General features: G+C 42.9%; 1 protein-coding gene across 1 annotated transcript; it reads left to right on the top strand.

Moving 5' to 3' along the window:
- Positions 1–617: 617 nt before the first annotated feature.
- On the top strand, positions 618–19,395 carry RLIM (ring finger protein, LIM domain interacting). Its single transcript, XM_083722299.1, has 4 exons — positions 618–941; positions 11,605–11,796; positions 14,950–15,033; positions 17,134–19,395. The coding sequence occupies exons 2-4, from the start codon at positions 11,628–11,630 to the stop codon at positions 18,681–18,683; spliced, it is 1,803 nt and encodes a 600-aa protein (XP_083578425.1). The 5' UTR covers positions 618–941; positions 11,605–11,627; the 3' UTR covers positions 18,684–19,395.
- The last annotated feature ends 2,439 nt before the right edge of the window (positions 19,396–21,834 follow it).

Consider the following 21,834-nt stretch of genomic DNA (forward strand, 5'->3'; position numbering starts at 1 on the left):
CCCTTTTTAAAGCAACCCAAAGCCCTGTATTGTATATTGAGACATCAGCATGGCAGGCAACCTTTCCCGCCCGCCATACTACTTTTCTACGTGAAGTGGGGGGGGGGGGGTGAATACTAGGGTTATTATTCTTTTAAGTGGAGGAGCATTCCAACATGTGAGGGGCCACCTATATTCTGACATGGTACAGCCCAAGCACTGGTTGATTATCTCCTTCGGGAAGGGAATTTAACCTGACACTGCCGCGGGCTACATTATGGAGCCACTCTATACAGTAACACAGCCATTCTCAAAAGTATGCTATGATCTGATTTGCTTACTTCCTCTCTCAAAAATTCCCCAACTCTCTCAATTCCTTAAAAATGAAGAAGAAAATAATAATTACGGAATCTCTCCCCCCCCCCATTCCTCTTTAATTGGTTTGGCTCCTATTAAAAATGGACGCCCCAAAGACCAGCGAGTAGAAGTCCGCTCCCTCCCTTCTAGTTTTCTTGACTCTATGCTCCGTCCCTTCAGCCTTTTACACATCACGCTGAAGAGGCGCATGCGCTCGTTGGAGAGGATCTGAGGTGTGCTGAGGTGAAGGGCGGGGGAAGTGCGTCACTTCCTCTGTTGCGCGCGCCGTCGAAAGCCAACGGAGTCTACTCCTCCCCCCTCCCTCCCCCGCCGAAGCGCACCGTTTCCGGCCCCCAAGTTCCTTAGTAACAATGGAGAGTAAGATGGCCGCTTGAGTGAGCGACGGGAGAGGGAAGGGAGAAGAAGAAGGAGGAGGGGTCGGGGGTCGGGCGCCAGACGCTGCCGGGGCTTTAGCGACGACGAGGAGGAGGAGAAAGAAGAAGGGGAGCGGGACGTGACGGACCTGAGCTTCAGGCCGCTGCGGGGCTGATCGCCGGACGGAGACCCCGGAAGGGCGGCGGACGAGCTGGAAGAGGAGGGAGGCGGTGAGTGACCGAGCCGAGCGGGCGCCCGGGCGGGCTCACCGGTCTGGCCGCGGAGAGTCGGCCAACCCTGGCTCGACGGCGGTGGTCTTTCCACAGCCGCATCGCTTCTCGCCGGAGCGGGCGGGGAACACGGCAGCCGGAGCCGTCTCGTTGGGGCTGGGTCGCGGGTAGGCTGTGAAGAGGGGGGCAGGGGCCCCTACCGGCCCTTTCAGCCGCCGCCTATTAACCCACCCGCGTGAGCTGCTCGATTTCTTTCAGGGGCCTGCCCAATATATCGCCCTGGCTGAGTTCCGCTGTCACCGGTGGGCCTTGCTGGCTCGCCCAGGGTGGAGGTTTTCCTTTAGGAACATAGGAACGTTGTCATATACCCACTCCTAGAATTGTAGAGTTCGAAGTGGGCCATGAGGGCCATCTAGCCCAGTCCCCTGCAATGCAGGAATCTTTCAGCCAACGTGGGGCTCAAACCCACGACCTCCGGATTAAGAGTCTCATGCTGTACTGACTTGAGCTAGTGATCCGGTCTTCGGTCCATGTAGCGCATTGCTGGCAGCACTGGCTGGCAGCAGCTCTTCGGGATTTTAGGTATGGGTAAAAATAAATGTGAATGACAGAAGCATGGCTATGAAGGTGCCTTGGTTAGAAATGAGGAAGATATATTTCATAATGTGCTTGCCTTGATGGGGGAGTAACTGGTTGTTTACTGAACTGTATTGTCTGCGCTGACTGGCAGCAGCTCCTAGGGGTCTCTGCCAGGCAGGAGTCCCTTGTCAGCCCTACCTAGACATGCTACACTCCCCCATGTACAAAAGGCATAATCAGTTGCCTGATCTTAGTTTTTAGGGAAGGGGGAATACAGTGAAAGACCCGTTGGTTTTTTTTTGCTGCTGGGAAAGAAAGTGAGTTCTTAGGCTGGTAGCCCAACTTAAATATTTAGACAGTTTCAAGTAGGGTATCACTGAGGTTAGTTACTATATCATTATACCTCCTCTTGTCATTGCTGTTCACTGAACCTCATAGTCCTGATGGGGAAATCCCACCCAGAATTAGTGCTTCATTGATGTTCTTACTCCCAGAAATCTGGTCCTCCTTTTTCTGTGCTAGAGATGTCCTAATTTCTCAATAATCTCTCTCGGGGGTAAATATCAGCATGCTTATTGTGTGATTCTGTCAGGGAGGGCAAAACACTACATTTGTTTTCACTTTCTGAGATTTTATACTATAACCTAAATTATGGAGTACCTTTTACTGCCTTTGGCAGGCGATATTGTGGGGGGGGGGGGGCTGGGGTGGATCAACAGAAACCACGCAGCTTTTAAAATAGGAACAATTAAAACAAATTCCTTTGACTTTTAATTTGAGCTTTGTTTATCGTAAAATTCAAGTCATTGTATCAGAATATTTGGATTTTCACTTATAATTATATGGATGAACTTCGGACAATCTTTACCTGATACTAACTGGAACTAAGTTAAAACTAGGGGTTAGATTACTTCATGATGTGCAGAGTGGGTCCATGAGAGTTATATTGTTAACCTGAGGTGCCTTCTTTATTTGCCTTATCTACTGTGCTAGTTATGTTCGTGGTACAGGTAATGTAAAGAAGCTGTTCTTCTCCAAATGTTGGCATGGAGAAGAAAGTGCAACTGGCTTCAACTGATGATCAGAGCAATATTAAAGTAAACAAGGGATATGGGTGGCGCTGTGGTCTAAACCACTGAGCGTCTTGGGCTTGCCGACCAGAAGGTTGCTGGTTCGAATCTCTGTGACGGGGTGAGCTCCCGTTGCTCTGTCCCAGCTCCTGCCAACCTAGCAGTTCGAAAGCACGCCAGTGCGAGTAGATAAATAGGTACCGCTGTGGCGGGCAGGTAAACAGTGTTTCCATGCGCTATGGTTTCCGTCACAGTGTTCCGTTGCCCCAGAAGTGGTTTAGTCACGCTGGCCACATAACTCGGAAAGCTGTCTGTGGACAAACACTTGGCTCCCTTGGCCTGAAAGTGAGATGAGCGCCACAACCCCATAGTTGCCTTTGACTGGACTTAAGCATCCAGGGGTCCTTTACCTTTTTTTTAACCTTTAAAGTAAAATACTTCAGTCTTTAATCGTCAATATTAAAGTCCAATCCAAGTTTTTAGAAAGCTGTTATATGATGGCATCATTGTGCATTATACCTTACACAAGTAAATGAAGCCAAAATAGTTGGATCTTAGACCCTGCCCAAAACATCCTGCAATCTAAACTGGGGGAACAGACAACCAGGGAAGGCAAGAATAACACCTGTATTTGCACACATTTGCTCCTTAACATAACATTTATTCCATTTGGGGATGTGGAATAAAGGCTTGAGCTAAAAGCCTTCACAGGAATGGTGGGATTTAAAGAGGGAGAGAATTGACATTGCAGGTAGCTGTTGTGGGAGGAACCTTCAAGGACAAGGGGCAGGCAGACAGTGGGTAAAATTGTTGGAGGGGAGGAGACTTTCCAGTATCTTAAAAAGTCAGGGACATAGGAAACTGCCTCATACTGAATCAGACCATTGGTACATCTAGTTCAGTATTATCTACCCTGACTGGCAGAAGTTGTCCAGGTTTTCAGGTATGGGTAAAAACAAATGGGAATGAAAGAGAATACTGTAAAGGTGTCTATGCATATTTGTTTGTCATGATAGGGGAGTAACCAGTTGTTTACTGACTAATAACTGTTAAGCTTTATTTCTCTCTAGAGGTGTCATTGTACCTCTGGTTACAAACTTAATTCATTCTGGAGGTCTGTTCTTATCCTGAAACTGTTCTTAACATGAGGAGCCATTAGCGAAAGCGTATCTCCTGCTGCACACGCGCCTCTGAAGCGTGATTTCCGCTCGCATCTCGGAGCAAAGTTCACATCCGGGAGCAACTACTTTTGGGTTAGCACAGCTTGTAACCCGACGCATGTGCAACTAGAAGCGTTCGTATCCAGAGGTACCACTGTGCTGTGTCTCACTTCCTGCCAAGCTCAGAAAAAAATTAATGACAAGAATTCCAGTGTTTAATTTGGAGCAGGTGTAAAAAATCTGGGATATATTTGTGTGATTTGACTGTCCAAGTTAGAGAAGAATTGTCCTCTTATTTTGTGTAATGTGTGGTCAGAAAATGACATGCATGGGTTTTTTTTGCTGCTAGGGTCTTTCTAAAACGTTTCCTGCTTAATATTTAATCTAAAAACTGCAAGTCTCAAAAACTTAACCTTGGTGGCAAATTTACTAGTATGCTTATATAAAGGAGGAGGCTGACAGAAGTGGGTTGTTCCTTTCTAGGAACCCATATTGGAATACTTAACTGAAACTGATGCCTCTGCATTCACAATTTATGTATTATTATTATTTTTTAAGTGAACTACACATGGCCTTGCAAATTTTGTGTTTATCAGGATACCTTTACTAGACTGAGTGGATCAAAAACAATCCTAAATGGTAGATTTGTTATAGTGAGGCAGTGAGATTGTAATACTAATTATGTTGCCTAAAAGCACAATGGCTTGATCCTCTTGAAGTGGCCCTACATGTACAAGTGGGCAGGTGCCTGAAGGAGGCTCTGGAGTGAGTTAAAACTGCTTTAGGCAAATGAAGTGTACAACTGTCAGTTCTTCTCGCAGTTACTACTTGCTGTCTTTTCCCTGTCCAGCTTGTTTTTGCTCCTACGGTTTCTACTAAAAATGCAGTGTAGTTCTAGTGTTTTATATGCACTTTTTGTTGTTCCTCCAGGCTTTGAGTAGTTCCTGTAAATTCTGGGGTGAGGGGTTGCATCACTTGTAGGTCTGTGCTTAAGAGATAAGCAGGCCATCTCTCTCCCTGCCGCCCCAATTTTTCTTAACCACAGTGTAGCATTAATCGGCTTCTGCAATCCAGTTTCAAACCCTGGTTAGCATTAATGATGTTTAGCAAAGGTACAAACATAACAGTAGACAGTAGACATTGATTAATGTAATGTGTGTACAGTCGTACCTCTGGTTACGCACTCAATTCATTCTGGAGGTCTGTTCTTAACCTGAAACTGTTCTTAACCTGAAGCACCACTTTAGCTAATGGGGACCTCCTGCTGCTGCCGCACCGCTGCTGCACGATTTCTGTTCTCATCCTGAAGTAAAGTTCTTAACCCGAGATAATATTTCTGGGATAGCAGAGTCTGTAACCTGAAGCGTATGTAACCTGAAGTGTATGTAACCTGAGGTACCACTGTATTCAGTTGTTGACAAGGTTGTATTAAGAGGGTACGATACTACATATAGTCTAGCATGATCTTACTTATGGAATGTTGCTCTTTGGGCATTGATTCTGATATAGTGTCTGAGTACTCATTGGCATTCATGTGGGGGCCCACATTTAGGATGGGCATGGTTGCCACTGTTCCTTTCCAGAGGGTACTTGAGCATTGTGGGAGTAAAATGGGTGGTAAGGGGGAAACAACAGGTCACTGTCACTGTCACTTGAACCTAGTCTTCAGAGACCTTTGGGACTAGTGAGAATTGTAAGACCTCTGCTTTCCTGAAACATTTATAGTTGTGGAATTTTTCAGCCAGTCTTTGAGAATGCTGTCTTTAATAGAATCCTGTACTCTGATTGGTTTAATATAAGCAGAATAAATGGCAAAACTATTTCTGCACTTGGTGTTGCCGTTTGTTAATTTGTTTAAAATTTTGTATTTTTAATTGTTCTACGACATTTTGAGTCCACCATGGTGAAAAGTAGGAAATGAATTTTTAAATAATTATGTTGGAGAGAAGGCCTTGTGATTTGTAGAGACTTAAATATTGTGCTTAAAGATCCTGTTTCGACCTTGCAGTTAGGTATTATAAAGTGGAAGTTGGTACTGCTTGTTCTGGACACTGCAACCTGTATTTCCAGGAATCGTGTGTCAAGTGTCACTTGATTTTCCCTTCTTGCTGAAAAAATGTATTGCATTTTAAATTGCTTCTCAAATTCAAAGAAGTTGAATTTGACAATTTATGTAGACATAATTAGGTCTATGATATCAGATAATTTTTAGAATTCATGATGGTCAACGTATTGAATAGTATAAAATGCTTTATAAATATGGTAATATCAGAGAATTGTAGCATTGGAAGGGGCCATGAGGATCATTTAGGCTAATCCCCTGCAGTGCAGGAATCTTTAACCCAATGTGGGGCTCAAACCCATGATCCCGAGACAGTGTTAGAAATTAGCCGGGTACTAGGTGCATTTTGCTACTGGTGTGGGCCCAATTGTGACCATGTGGAGATCTCTGGATGCCAGGATGGCAGCTGACATCTCCATCTGGATAGCCTCTCCCGCTTTCTTAAGCAGGTAAGCAGAAGAACTTACTTATTGCATTTATAACCCACCTTTATTTCCAAGGTGGAATACATGGTTCACCCCCTCCTCAGTTAATCTCTGCAATCACCCCGTGAGGCAGGTTAAAAGGCTGTGGCTGGCCTAAGGTCACCCAGTGAGCTTCATGACTGAGTGGACATTTGAACCATGGTCTCCCAGGTCCTAGTCCAGCATTCTAACACTACATCACACTGGCTTCCCAGAGCACTTCTGCTATGGGGCAGTGATATAAATTAAGTAGGTAAATCAATACAGGGAAAGCAAAATGTCACCTAGAGAAGGATCTGAAATATTTTCATTGAAGCTTGAATTTGTTTTATTCTGGATTGTTTTATTTGATGTTTTAATGTGTTGTAAACAGCTTTGATATATTTTTTTCTTCTGAGCTCCACCATTTGATAATAAATTGTGGGAGATAGGGAGGATAGTGACAGGAACTTGGATAGTGTCAAGAATCCAATTAAGTGGAAGTGTTCCCTGCTCCTCTGGGAACACTTCCAAAGTTCTTGCTGGCCAGCAATGCTGTTCCATTAGTGTTGGTTCCATTGGTAGGTAAAATAAAAGCCCGTGGCACCTTAAAAACTAAGATGCTTATTGTAGCACAAGCTTTGGTGGACTCTTCATTTCCATAGGTTTATTACCCAACTTAAAAAAACAAAAACTTCCAAACAAGATGCATCAGACACAGGTTACATGGGCCACACATGTATATAAAATGGTAATTAAAACACATAAGTGTAAAAATAAGTACAGTGGTACCTTGGGTTAAGTACTTAATTCATTCCGGAGGTCCATTCTTAACCTGAATCACCACTTTAGCTAATGGGGCCGCTGTGCCACCACTGCACAATTTCTGTTCTCATCCTGAAGCAACGTTCTTAACCCGAGGTAATATTTCTGGGTTAGCGAGTCTGTAACCTGAAACGTATGTAACCTGAAGCGTATGTAACCCGAGGTACCACTGTAACAGTAAAATAAATATGAATATGGTGAATAGCCTGTGAATACATTAAAACAGAAACCTTGCCCTGTCAAACTTTAAAATTAAATACAGTGTCAGTAAAGTAGGACCATATATTTCAGCTGCCTAAATAAAATCAAGAAAAAGCCATAGACCCACATATAGGCTTGATAATGAAGAGCTTCTCTTATACCTGGATCAGGATCCATAAATGTGGAGCCATTGTTGAAAAAGCTCTTTCCCTTGTACACCCCCCCCCCAGCCTGATTGCTCTCACAGATGGGCATAGTTGGCTACAATCCACAGCTCTTTGCTCATCACTGTTGTAGGCAAGAGTTCTTCTAGGCTTCTGTGTGCTTCCAGAAGAGTCTTGGGGTGAAAAGCAAGTTGATAGGTGTATTGACTGGTAGCTATAGTGTCATGATTCAGATTTTCACTTCATCCCTGGAAGCAAGTGAACTTTGAGCTTTGGCTCAAGCTCTTGTGACCATGATAATAGAATCATAGAACTGTAACGTTGGAAGGGACTCCAAGGGTCATCTAGTCCCACCCCCTGCAATGCAGGAATCTCAACTACAGCATCCATGAAAGATGGCCATCCAACCTCTGCCTATAAACCTCCAATAAAGAGAGCCCACCACCTTCCAAGGGAAAAATATGTACTGCACTCTTACTGCTTCTCAGTATTGCATGTTAGATATTCTGTAATAAATTAGTTTGTAGGGCAGTTGTGCCTCACTCTTCCATGTGAGTATGTGTAGGAAAGGAGATTTGGGCTCTATGAAGAAGTTCACTCCTCAGATACCTTTAATCTCTTACTTACTCATTCTAAACCACAGGCTTGGAAAGAGCAACTTCCTTCATTATGTGGGATAAGAATGTTGTCCAGGTGACAAACAGGAAAATGGTTTTCAGTCACTGCTATGCCACCAATGACTTTCATAGGCATTTGTTTTCTTGTCATTTTTGTATTTACTTCTGGCTTGGTACAGAAATCCAGGATCTGCAGGTAACAGGCATGCACCCCCTGTTTTGTGTGTGTGTGCGCGCTATACAAAAATCACAATGTGGGAAAAGCTATGAAGCCAGCCAATGCCTCTACATAACTCCATTCTTATTTCAGACATTGTGATATATCTGTATATCACGATGTTTAGCTGATGATATAGCACAGTGTTGAAAAATAGATACTGCACACATATTGCACTTCGGTTTTACTTAAGGAATTTGGTGGCACTTCTGATTACCTGAAATAGAAGACCCATACCTTATTGATTTTTACAACTGATACGATGTTTCAGATAGATACTTCTCGCATCTGGACTAAAACCAGGGAAGATTAGATTCAAATCTTTACTCAGCCATTATTCTCTTTAGGAGCCACTTAGCCAGTCAAATACACTCCCTCTGATCAACCTCACAGGGTTGTTGTGAGGGAACTATGTACATTACTATGAACTCTTTAGGGGAAGAATATATTGCTGCTGCTGTTATTTTATTTTATTATTTTATTTTATTTTAATACTCACCCTTCACCCTAAGGTGTAAGGGCAGGTTACAACAATCTAAAATACATTATAAAGTAGAACAGGAAGGAACACATACAAAGTAATTAAAAAAAACCTCACAAACTACGGAGAGTAACTTTAAATTAATCCATTCATTGATATACAAAGCTTAAAAAAAATAAATGAAACAAAACACATGTTACTTAGAAAATAGAATTGGATAAAATTAGATAAAATATTATATTTAAAGCATAAGGCAATTGGATATGTTTTGCATATGAATTAAGTATAATTGACAAAGCAATCAGTCAAAGTGATTTTATATCCTTTTATATCAATTAGCAATGGAACCAGGAGGCTGGACCTTTCCATTGAGTTTTTCCATTAATTTTATTGTTCCTGTGGGCAGACCGACATAAGATGTAGACAATGAATTACCACCATCTATCCGGGAGGCAGAAAAATGGGCAACTAGGGCCGCTGCTGTATCAGCTATTTCTCATTCAGGGAACTTTGACACATATCTAGTGCTGGTTTGCCGAAACACGTTATACCTTAACTTTTTTGTTGGCACCATGGCTCCTTTTACAGCCACTCCAACCGATGCCAAGGTCTTCATGACCCTTATTGAAAGCAGCAAATATATACACAAAAGTCGACTCGAGCAGTTTCTTCAGCTGTGACATAGTGTCATCCATTCTGATCCATCATGAGTGCTCTACAGTGTGCATAAAACATACCATAACTGCTGGATGTGATGCATATGTAGGCCTCGCAGGACCCAGATTTCCAGCCTGTATAGGGGGAGTTTCACAAACAAGGGCTTGACACAGAGAATGATGACCTCTCCTGGGCCACAGACATACAAGCTTCTGAGGGCAGAACTACCAAGATCTTACCAATCTTAACACATGAAAAAGTGTGTAGGGCTGTTTGGGGCTTTAAATACTAACATGAACAGCTTGAATTGGGTCCAAAAAATGATCTGGCAACCAATACGGCTGTTGAGGCTGTGTTGAGATCTAAATGAAACCCCAGCCAGTAATCTAGCTTCTGCAGTTTGTTTGGACCAATGGAAGTTTCCAAGCTGTCTTCAAGGGCAACCCCTGCAGCAGAGCATTGCAGTAATCCAGTCTGGATTACAGTGGCCATGTTATTCCTTTCCTGAAAGGGTCATAGGTGGTGGATGGGCCATAGCTGAGGCAATAATTTTGTTGTAAATATCTCATATGAAAAATTACATGGCATGTTTCAAAGAACTTTTATTTATGGTCACCTGATCTAGTAGTGATGGTAATGCCCTCAAGTTTGGGGTTTTGTTTTTGTTTTGTTTTGGGCGGTTAGGGGTGCTTTTAATCCTTTGCCCCAACTATGTCTTCAATTTGGATTGGTGGGCCATACTGGAGCATTTTGCATTAGCGGGGGTGGGGTGGGGGACTACGACTTCCCATTTGCATCAAATTTCTGGTGGTGGGGACAATAGCAGGGGGCAGAGGATTAAAGCCCCAACCCCCATGTTATGCTCATGATCCCCTTTAGACCCCTGCTCCAATTTATGGAGAAAAAAACAAACGTGCATCCTGCACTTCAGGGCACAGATTTGGAGCTAACAATTGTCTACTTTGGCCCTTATTTTATTTTGTATTATTCTGTGTCTTTTATTTTGAACCTGATTTTTCCCCTCAGTGTGTGCATGTTTCACATTTAGCAGACTGCTAGCAGCTGTAGTTTGAAGAAGTGATTGGATATTTGGTTGCAGGATATATTAAAACACTATTTCCACTAAGGAGTCTGCTTGCAGAAACCACATATAAGCCCTCAAACATCTTTTCAGTTATGAGGTGCTAATTTTGTGGTTGTGGGTGTTTTTGAATATATAAATTGATGGGAGCTAAGTGACCTAGCTGGTGGAGAATTGTGATGGTTTTCTGGTACTTCTCTCAAAAGTTATTCACTTAGGCTTGGATGACAATGTTGTGTGGCATATCAAGTGATTTCTGGTTGGCAGCATGGTCCTCTGGTCATAGTAGACAATGGAAAGCCCTCCGCTTATGGCCCCTGACTAATGGAATAGATTACTGCAGTTAAAACTAAAAACTAAATATGTTTGCATATTTACAAATCATGCAGATCTTCTTTTGCATATTTTTTCACTGTTCTGCATGGTATTCTCTTTTATTTATGATGCCAAAGCAGGTAACAAAAAGTAAGAATGTACACCATTTTTTTTTAAAAAAATTAAAATTTATTATAGCCAGCAGCAAAATGTAGGCTAAAATTGTATAAATAGGAAGAGAAAAGAGCAATAAAATTGGTAGCCACATGTTAAAATTCTTGGAGAATAAAATGGTCTGAATGTTTCCCTTGGGATCTTTTTTGGCAGCCTTCAGCAACATTTGACACCCCCCCCCTTTTACACTGCCTTCCCAAAGCTGGTAAATGAAGTGCTGGGCTTTGGAAAGGAGGCCTGGGGGCTTAGAGTCCTCCTGCCTCTTTCCCAAACCCTCACTAGCGGAGATTGGGGTGTGTGTGTCAATTTTTGGCTTCCCCCCACAGCAAGACAGTGTGTGGCCTGCAGGTTTCTGTGTCATGAAGTGTGCTTACAGCCCACTTGGTATGAGCCCATTTGGTATCTAGACCTGGGCTAGATAATTAGGATTGGGTTTTTTAAAAAGAGCCTGAAATACTTAAGAAACAGAACCATTATTTAACCATTATTTTAGTCTCTTATTTTTTAATGTTTCTGTAAAATTATGTTGCACCCAAAGATTAAAACTTAACTCTTCTGGTATATAGGGACAGGATTATATGGTTCTCCAAACAAATTGACTGCTTCCTTTTTTGTAGACATTTTCCCTACTTTGATCAACATGGAAAGCTCAGATTCTAATAATAAAGGAAGTGTCGCTCAGTCTGAAGCACAGCGTCGGAGTCAGCTGGACCGCCTGGATCGGGAAGAAGCTTTCTATCACTTCGTGAATAATCTGAGTGAAGACGACTACAGGCTAATGAGGGATAACAATTTGCTAGGCACCCCTGGTATGTTACTTCATGTGCTGGATGCAATTAAAATCCTTTTCAGGTGTGGAAATTCTGCCACTGAGATGTGATCAAAATTTACTAGCTCTTAACTCAGAAACAAGGGTTGAAAATAATTGCTTATGTCAAAATTGATTACACATGGTATTCTGAAGGGCTCTTGCTTTCAACATGTAAGGCATATTGTGTTCTCCAGGAACTAGTGCTGGCCCTGCTGGTCAGCTGTCTTGGTGGCATTTGACCATGATATCATTCAAAGAAGCAATGCACAATGAAGTGAAAAAGCACTACTGTGCAGGTATCAGCTTCACTTTACTAAAGGATTGAAGGCAGCTCCTCTCCCCACTCCCCCAGCCCTGCTGCAGATGAGAAGCAAACCTAGTTAGTGGCAGAGCAGAGATGCTACTTCTGACCACCTGTTACAACTGCAGTCCTCTCCAGACAGTTTTCTATGGCAAAAATCACTGCCTTCAACTGCCCATGTCTCCCATGTGGGCTTGGGGTGCTTCAATTTTGTTTGACAGACTGATGGTCAACCAAAAATGTTTTGATCCATCAATTCCTGACCCTTACCAGCTACCTTCTACTTTTCTTTTCTTTTCTCTTCTCTTCTCTTCTCTTCATGAGCATGCATTGTTTAGCTTTTTTTCTTTTCCATAAGCTGACCTTTTAAAAATCAGTGCTGATTTGGACTGTTAGCTTGTGTACACAAGTACAACGCATGTCCATTCTTTCACTATAGACATTTTTCCGGCTGTTTATGTTTCTTACAAATCCACGTCACCACTCAGGTTTGTTGTGGCTATTTAGCATTTGGCAAAAACAGTTCTAGTGTCCCCCCGCCCCCCAGTCCTGTCTTAGAAACATTTTTTTGCCCTCAGCATTTGTATTTTTTGAACTTGGTCACCCTTTCTATTGTTTTACTTGTGGTATATTCATTAGAATAAATGTCTCCCCCCTCTTATGATTGCCTGTTCTCACCACTTGGTTATAAAAACAACTTTGCTGATTCCTATCGCCCCTATTATGGCCTGTATTATACAACATTCCCTCCTGCTTCCATTTATTTAATTGTCTGTTCAGACAATATACTTTCAAACAGGTATTTCAGAGCATTGCAGGTCATTCCTCACTACTTCTTTTTGCACACCTTTGTGAGTCTTGGGACTAATTGTGATTGGTGGCTGAACTTAAATTGAATATCATTTCCCTTTTCTTGTTATGTTGTTCCCTTTGGAGGTGTTTTGTAAACTCCTTCGTTCTCTTTTTTTCCAGTCCCCCCCCCCCCAAACCCAGTTTATGTTGCTGGTTCTTGCTTTCCCTTAGTGCAGACCCTGCTGTCAAGTTCTAATTTTTTCTTTCCCTTTTCTCTTTCTGTTATTTGTTATGGACTATTGCCTGTCTTTGATTCATCATGCTTCCTTCTCAGTCTTGGAACTTCATTTTGGGTTCAGTCTGTAATGCTTCTTCTACTGTTGTCTCTTTTTAAAAAAATATATATATATTTAGCTGTGGTGTCTCACTTCAACAATCTCTGGCATGCTAAGATTTATATTATGTCAGACCTAGCAGTATCTGAGCCAATAGTTTTCTTTTCCTCCTTGCCATCTTACTACATACCATCCACATTGGCTTATAATTCTAAAGTGTGGTTAGCACTGCACAGGTGAGCTGCCTTCCCTCCTCCTGTATTGATGGGAGTAGAACTTCTGTGGAGATTTTTTTCACTTTATAAGAATATTGCCATATGTCCTGTAAAGAACCAATCCAGTGTAACAAGCCACCTTCATAACTCTTGTTTTGAAGCTGTTATGTTTCGAAACTTACTAGAATTTGTTGTAAGCTGGAATTCCTTGTTTGTATGATCCAACAAGCCAAAATTCTTTGCAAAGTGAAACTAGTCTCTGCAGAAGCCCTCCTTCAGGTGGTGTGGGAAGGGGAGCCCACAGGTCTCATGCTTTGTTCAGCCTTCTTGTAGCTCTTTGACGTAGCACCAAACCATAGTTTAATGTTACATCTGAAGGTAGCTATTCAGTGTAGGATAGAATGCTTGCTTTTGTTATTACTACTATGCCTGACTTTTATTGAGTTGGATATTTCTCTTTTCACTTCTCATTTGCTTATGGATGCACTGCTTTTTTTCTGAGACAAAACAGACATCTCTCAATTCATGTTTTATTTACTGTTCTTCAGGTATACAGCCTCACAAAGTAGTTGTACAAAATTTTGATATACTGTAGTTAAAATAATACAACAGAATTGAGATACATACAACAGAAGGCAATGGTCAGAAGAGCATTTTAAAAGCCAGATAAAACCCATCAGTTGTAAATGATGGTCTTCACCGGGTGCTGAAATATATCAGAACCAGCTGAGCTACCTGGCAAGGGTGGGTGAGGGTCAGTTTTGCAGACATCTCTCTCCCTTAGCATCCAGCCTGTCTACACATGGGGTGCTTGCTTTCCTAAGAGGGAGTGATGGAACAAGCATTTTCATCATGTTCTTAGTTGAGCACAGCCATGTCCTTAAAGCCACAGTCTCAGCAAGTCTTTCCTCATGGCTTTGCAGGCATACCTGATTCCTATACTATTAACTCATGTGAGCAGAGTGCTTTCAAATAAGGAATCCTTGGATGTGAAAATTGATCTGTAGTGGTATGTGCTGCCTCTCATCTTTCAATCCTTGCACAATCCTCACACAAACTGTTTAGCAGTAGTTTAGGAATTGAACTGTCAAGCAAATACCATACAGGCTACATACCTGCCTAGTGGGCACTTCCCAGATCCTAAACAATCTGGATCCAGTGAGATGCACAGCCCTGGAAGTCACAGGTCTCTCTTTAAATATACCTGACCTTTGTGCCAAAGAAAATATACTCTTTCAACAGAAGGCCTATCTTGGAGAACTGCCTCCATGTGACCTGACTTCTTATACCTCTTTAAACAAGTGGCATCTCTGATAGCTTAATGTTTCTTGGTCTGTGCCATTCCGCCCCTCCACCACCCCCACTTTTCTTTTCTCTAATCTTTCACTTGGGAGCCTCCCAGGATAATGATAATTTGGAAAGTTGTTACCTGTGCTTATCAGATTCATCAGAATTTTAAATAAAAATCATGGTTTATCTGGAACACCTCTTGAAAACTATTTCCGCAGGTGAAATTACTGAAGAAGAGTTGCTGAGAAGGCTGCAGCAAATTAAGGAAGGCCCACCCCAGCAGAACATGGAAGACAATAGAGGTATGTAATATTCATTGAGAGCAGCAAAAAGAAACCTCTAGCCCTGGGTTGCCTTGAATGATAGTCAGGGGTGCTGCAAGCAACGCTGGCCTCTGTCCCTCTTTTCTTCCCTCCCTTCCTCTGATGCCCTATCACATCTCTGCCTCCCAAAGGCTTGCACAGATGTTTGTTGCAGCAGCTTCAAGCGGCCCAGGTGAATGGTGCCTCTGGTGCTTCCCAGGCCCCTGTGGAGCAGTGTGAGGAGGCACTTCTCTTTGGGGCAAATGAGGCAGCTCAGAGGTCAGGGGCAGCAGCTGCAGCTGCAGCTGCCCAAAGGACTCCCAAGGAGAGGAGGATGAGGGAACACTCCGCAAGGGAGGGGTGAGGGGCTGCTGGCTCTGCAGGCAAGGGGTGACATAACTGAACTCCTGAGCCCCACAGGGGTTCCACAGAAATAATGTAGTTGGTCAAGGGAGCCATGGACCCAAAAAGGTTGAAAACCTCTGCTCTAGCCTGTGGGCCCATCAGACCGCTTTCTCATTTGGCCAGTAAGACAGTTCTGGCCAGGCCACGTCCACCTGACACTGAATTTGGGTTTTGCAAAAATCACCAATCAGCTGGTCATCCCAACCCTGCAGTTTGCAAGTGGTGCAGTGATCATTTGCACTTGCAAAGCACTGTGCATTGGCCCGTGTGGTTTGATTTCAAGAAAACAAGCCACCTGACAGCATCAGCTGAGGTAAAACATCTTACATTAGGAATTGTGTTAGAAATTGGAGGAATAGAAATTCTGAAGCCAGGGATGTGCAACATGTCAAACAAAACAAATTCTGTCATTGTACTCCTGGGATTGCACTTAGTCCCACCATTGGCTACTGTATTGTGGCATGTTTTTTTTAAAAAATAGATCTGTTTGTTTGTTCACATCCCTGTAAACAGCATTTTATTGACCTTTACCTTCTGTCAGACTGAGGCTACTTGTTCTTTCTCCTCTCATGCGACTTCATACCTGGGAAGTAGCCTGTAAGCCTCAACATTTTATTGTTGATGACATTATTATTAAATCCCTGAGATGTTTTATAAGAAGCAATTAATCATAAATGGAATGAAGGAACAAAGCATGCTGACTAGGAGCTAAGTCTTGTTGAAAGAAGTAATAATTCAAACATGATTTTTCCAGGCAATGAACATGTCTAATATATTTTCTGAGCTAGCTTCTGCACAGGCATGCTTAGCATTGGACATACAGTGGCTGCAGGCCTGGTTTAAGCAAGATTCTTAGCTTATGCATGGATGATAACCTACCTGGTATTGCACTGAAACCAGGCCTTAGTGGGAAAGCTTTTAAGTAAGTGTGCATAGGACCCTGCTGCAGGTGTTTCTTCTTAAGAGGTGGTGCACAGATTGGATCTGCTGCCTCTGCCATAGTTAAAAGTACAGGTGGTGACCATTTTAGGTGCATCCAATTGATGAGTGATTGCCAGTGCCCAGGTCCTTTTGGACCCAGAATGAGGCAGAGTGAGGGTGGGGAATTAATTGTCTTTTTTTAAAAATCTAACCACTCCTGCATGTTCCCTCCTATGAGTCTGCGCGCTAAATGTCTTGTGACTTCCATAAGACTCCAAAATGGTGTCATTATTATTATTTTGTTAATGCTTACACTTTCTCCATGTCCATTTTGGCATGCTGCTCCTGAGAGTTGACTAATGGGCCAGTGTGGCCTTCAGCCCAAAAGAAATTAACCACCACTGCTTTCAAGTCCCACAATACCTTTTCATATTGCTTAGCCCTTACAAAACTGATACCTTAACTACTGCCTGACAAGGTTTCTGTTGCTGAATAGACATTTGAATCGCATGCACCCTGGATTGAGTTAACCTGTCTTAATGATTTTTACTGCAGCTTTGCTGTTCTTATCAACTTAGTGAGACACAATGAGCTTACAGGGTCTCTTAGAGTGCATTTATAATTACCATTATGGTTCCTACAATAAATGCATGCATGTGAAAGTATCGTGGCTCAGACTTGTTTTCAAAACCCTAACTCATAGCAATGTTGGGAAAGTGTTTAGCCCAGAGTTTCTCCAGTTTCCTAACTCTGGCAGTTGCTCTTGTCTTGCAGGTGCAGAGTCCGCAGAAGATGTATCTAATGGTGATTCCATAATAGATTGGCTTAACTCAGTTCGACAGACTGGGAATACAACACGAAGTGGGCAAAGAGGAAACCAGTCTTGGAGGGCAGTGAGCCGGACTAACCCAAACAGTGGGGATTTCAGATTCAGTTTAGAAATAAACGTCAATCGTAATAATGGTAACCCAAATCCTGAAACTGAGGGTGAGCCATCTGTGGAACCGCCCAGCAGAGAAGAAGTGGAAAATAACCAAAGTGATGCTGAGACTCCAAGATTTGAGACTCCTCCTGTTGTAGGGCAGCCTGGACCAGAAATTAGTCCCCCTGAAGTGATAAATGAAGCAGTTGCTCCTCACAGAGGCCTGAGGAGATCAAGAAGCCGAAGTCCAGAACAGCGGAGGACACGAGCTAGGACTGATAGAAGTAGGTCACCCCTTAATCCAATGAATGAATCTGCACGTCGGGTGCATCATAATATATCTTCTCAGACACCTGATCTTCCCCCAGTAAGTGAAGCTGAAGGGAGCTCTAGAACAAGACAGCATATGGTAATAAGGCAGCATACAACTACATCTGAGATGCCCAGTGAAAATACAGTGCTATTTTCAACTCCTGAAGCAAGACCCTCTCCTCAAGCAACAGCTCCTCCAGAAACAAATGGCAGTGCAGAGTCTGCAGCCCCTGGACAGAGGCCTCCAACTATTGTCCTTGACTTACAAGTGAGACGAGTCCGTCCAGGAGAATACAGGCAGAGAGACAGTATAGCCAACCGAACCCGATCAAGATCCCAGACCCCAAACAATACTGTGACATATGAAAGTGAGCGTGGAGGTTTTAGACGCACATTTTCACGCTCAGAAAGGGCAGGAGTGAGAACTTACGTCAGTACCATTAGGATTCCTATCCGGAGAATTTTGAATACAGGCCTGAGCGAGACGACGTCTGTTGCCATTCAAACCATGTTAAGGCAGATAATGACTGGCTTTGGTGAGCTCAGTTACTTCATGTACAGTGATAGCGATGCAGAGCCTGGTGGCCCAGCACCAACCCCAAATGTAGAAATGGCAGAACCGCAGGGTGGAGGTGTCAGTGGAAATAGTAGTGGTTCAAGTCATGAAGGTCCTGATCCTTCTGCACCAGGAGAGGCATATGAAGGCAGTAATGAAGGGGCATCCACAGCTAGTGCTAGGCGAGAAGGACGGAATGCCAGGGGTTCTGTTACTTTTGAAGAAAGTGGCTCACTCCCATTCCTGAGCCTGGCTCAGTTTTTTCTGCTTAATGAAGAAGACGATGACCAACCCAGAGGCCTCACCAAGGAGCAAATTGACAACCTAGCCATGAGAAATTTTGGTGAAAGTGATGCTCTGAAAACCTGTAGTGTCTGTATTACAGAATACACAGAGGGGAACAAACTGAGGAAGCTCCCATGCTCTCATGAGTACCATGTGCACTGCATAGATCGCTGGCTGTCGGAAAACTCTACCTGTCCAATTTGCCGCCGAGCAGTCTTGGCTTCTGCTAACCGAGAGAGTGTTGTCTAAGCAAGGTGTGAACTTTGAGCTGAGTGCACAAGATGAGCTAGCAGTGGGCAAAGAAGCCACCTTTCTGTGGCCACTTTTTGTGTGGTAGGTATAAATGTAAAACAATCCTCCCAAAATGATTTATTTTTTTTAAACAACCCTCACTAGTGGGAACCTTCTTGATTAAGGTCCTGAAAATGATACTGGGTTTGTGTCATCAGTTAAAACAAGTGAGCAAAAAAACAACACACCACACCACTACATTTGCCCAAAGACACTTGCCTGCTGTGTTCTCAGTTTATTCCAGCACAAACAAGGTTCACATCCTTCCTCTCCCATCCCAGTGAGTGGTGAATGCTGAAGATCCCAACATTCTGCTCTTCCCTGTGAAGAATATGACTGGAATCATTCAGCTACACATACAGCTCATGTTTCACTGTGGATTAAAACAAAAACTGAACAATAAAATTGCACCCCTGAATATGATTTAGTTCCCTCCTTGTATAGGGTATTGAACATGGCAATGTAAATAACACTAATATTAGCCCTCTCCCACTGTACAGCTGTTTTTAGCCCAACACTATGGTATGCCATAGAATGAGCTGGTAGTTTTAATGGGGATATTTATCTTGCTGTGGAAATATGTTAATTGCTTATGCCTGTTATAAATGAACACACTTTTGTTTTTAAAAATGTAAAGCTTTTTGTATAGATCAATAAAGTTTTAATTGCACTGCTGTACTAATGCCTTTGGAATGAAAACCATTATGGTTAGAAATAATGCATTGGTGTGACTCTCCCCTGCAGAGTGAGCAAGATAGCAAAGAGCTGCCCCCGTCAGTATTAAAGTCACAGCATGACACCCAAAACAGCCCAACAGATAGAAATGGGGTGTTCATAGTTCACTGCTTGGATGTAGGGGTACCACTGAAAAGACACAAATTGAAAAACTTGGTGCTACAGGGACCTCTTCCTAAAAATACAGATCTCTTTGATGCCCCAACCCTGCAAAACAGTAATTGATTACATCGGGGTGGCTAACCTTTAACCCTCCATAGGTTGTTGGATGCCTAGTTCTCATCATTCCCAATCTTCATGGCCCGTAGTTGGGGAGGATGGGAATTGTGGTCCAAGCAACAACTGGAGAACCAAATGTTTTACATTACTGGCAGCTTTGTAATAAGTTTGCCTCTCCCCCAGATCGTGTATTACAGGCATATGTATACAATGTGTTTTCTGCGGGCAAAGTACTTTTATTGCTCTGCCTGTTCTTTGGGAACCTACAGCTTTCAGCATAAATCCCTCAAGTAGTGGCTTGTGTATTTTTCTAAATAATAGTTAAATTGAATGGTACCACTTCTTCCTTCCTTTGAGGTGGAAGAGAAACTAACAGTGTATCTGTTCAATTTTTAAAATTACAGTGAGTGGTTTTATCAAGCTTAGAATCCTGTGAATTTATCCATACATAAAACTGTTAAGGCAGTTAATTTAGAAATTCCTTTATAAATCAAGCAATTCCCTGTCCCTGTCCCATACATACTAAGAGTCAAGTTTTACTGAGCAAAACAGCACTGTATGTTGCTTTTGCTTACGGACTCTTGATATTTGCATAATCTTGGATATATATAAAAGGTAAGTTTTCAGTTGGCTTTATACAGGCAAAAACAAACAGTCTTGCTGCTTTAATAAAACATTTTCAGCTAGAGAAGGATTTCATAGCACCTCTTCTCCCTCTCCTTTGCTGCCTGAAGTAGATTATATATAAGTACACAATTTTATGTGCAAGGTTGTTCCTCTACCACAGACTATTCATACCTTTCAACTTAGAGCAGCTTTCAAATAAAAATGCAGATAGAGGTACTCTTCTAATCTTGTTGGGACATGCATTCATTTTTTTCAAACATTAAAAGTGATTAATGGAGGAAAACTTGTTTGTATTTTCATTCAGAAATGCAGTGAAGCCCACATTAAAAGCTTTGTTGCAGATGTGCTCTTTACCTTTGCTTTAAAAAGGTAAAGGGACCCCTGACCATTAGGTCCAGTCGTGACCGACTCTGGGGGTTGCGGCGCTCATCTCGCTTTATTGGCCGAGGGAGTTGGTGTACATGACTAAGCCGCTTTTGGCGAACCAGTGCACAGAAACACTGTTTACCTTCCCACCGGAGCGGTACCTATTTATCTACTTGCACTTTGGTGTGTTTTTGAACTGCTAGGTTGGCAGGAGCAGGGACCGAGCAACGGGAGCTCACCCCATCGTGGGGATTCGATCCGCCGACCTTCTGATCGGCAACTCCTAGGCTCTGGTTTAACCCACAGCGCCACCCGCATGCACACGAAAGCTCATACCAAGAACAAACTTAGTTGGTCTCTAAGGTGCTACTGGAAGGAATTTTTAAATTTTCTTTCGACTATGGCAGACCAACACGGCTACCTACCTGTAACTTGTACAGTGAAATCAGGTTTCTAAATAGCAAATTGCCAGGTTCCTTATGGAGAAAGGCAGGAAAGCTTTAAACAAGCTGGTTTCTTTTCCTTTTAGGCCCCAAATGGTTAACACAAGTGTATGTGCAGCAAAGCCTAGTATAAAACAGCTTTTGCACAACCTGTGGACTAACTTGAATGCTGAAGTTGCTTTTAGGAACTTGGCATGTTGCAAGACAGCTGTGGGTGGGGAGGGATGGATGGAAGGATGGATGGACTTATCTCTGGTTCTTAGATTAATACTAAACACCTGTATAGCTCCTGTTCCCTAAAACAAAACATGAATGGAACAACCTTCACTTGTTGCTGCTGTTGCTATGGTAAACTGCCCTTGAACGAAGGTCTCCACCTTCAAGGGCAGTTTACCACAGCAACAGCAACAGCAGCGATGTAGCTATTGCCTCTGCTTCCTTGCTTATTTATTTATTTAGAGCATTTCTTGCCTGCCTTTCAGCCAAAAGGACTCCAGGAGCAGCTAACATATGGTCAAAATGAGACCGACCCTACCTGTAGGCTTACTGCCAAGGGAAGAGTAAAATAAAAACTCAGGTACCAATTGCTAAACAGTTCCTATAATGTCCAGCTGGCACAGCTGAGGGAGAGGAGGTGCCTAATAGAGCTGAGCCCCCAGCAAAGATAATGTAAGGAGCTCAGCTTATTTTCCTTCCTGAGGCTGTCTGGTGGAGTGACT

Source organism: Podarcis gaigeae (assembly GCF_964106915.1).
Source record: "Podarcis gaigeae genome assembly, chromosome: Z".
NCBI classification, from domain to species: Eukaryota; Metazoa; Chordata; class Lepidosauria; order Squamata; family Lacertidae; genus Podarcis; species Podarcis gaigeae.

Bases quoted from the DNA above. Each gene is read 5' to 3' on its own strand.
- RLIM (XM_083722299.1), top strand. From the start codon at position 11,628: ATGGAAAGCTCAGATTCTAATAATAAAGGAAGTGTCGCTCAGTCTGAA. The intron at 11,797-14,949 runs GTATGTTACTTC...CTATTTCCGCAG, and splicing joins CAATTTGCTAGGCACCCCTG to GTGAAATTACTGAAGAAGAG. The intron at 15,034-17,133 runs GTATGTAATATT...CTTGTCTTGCAG, and splicing joins GAACATGGAAGACAATAGAG to GTGCAGAGTCCGCAGAAGAT.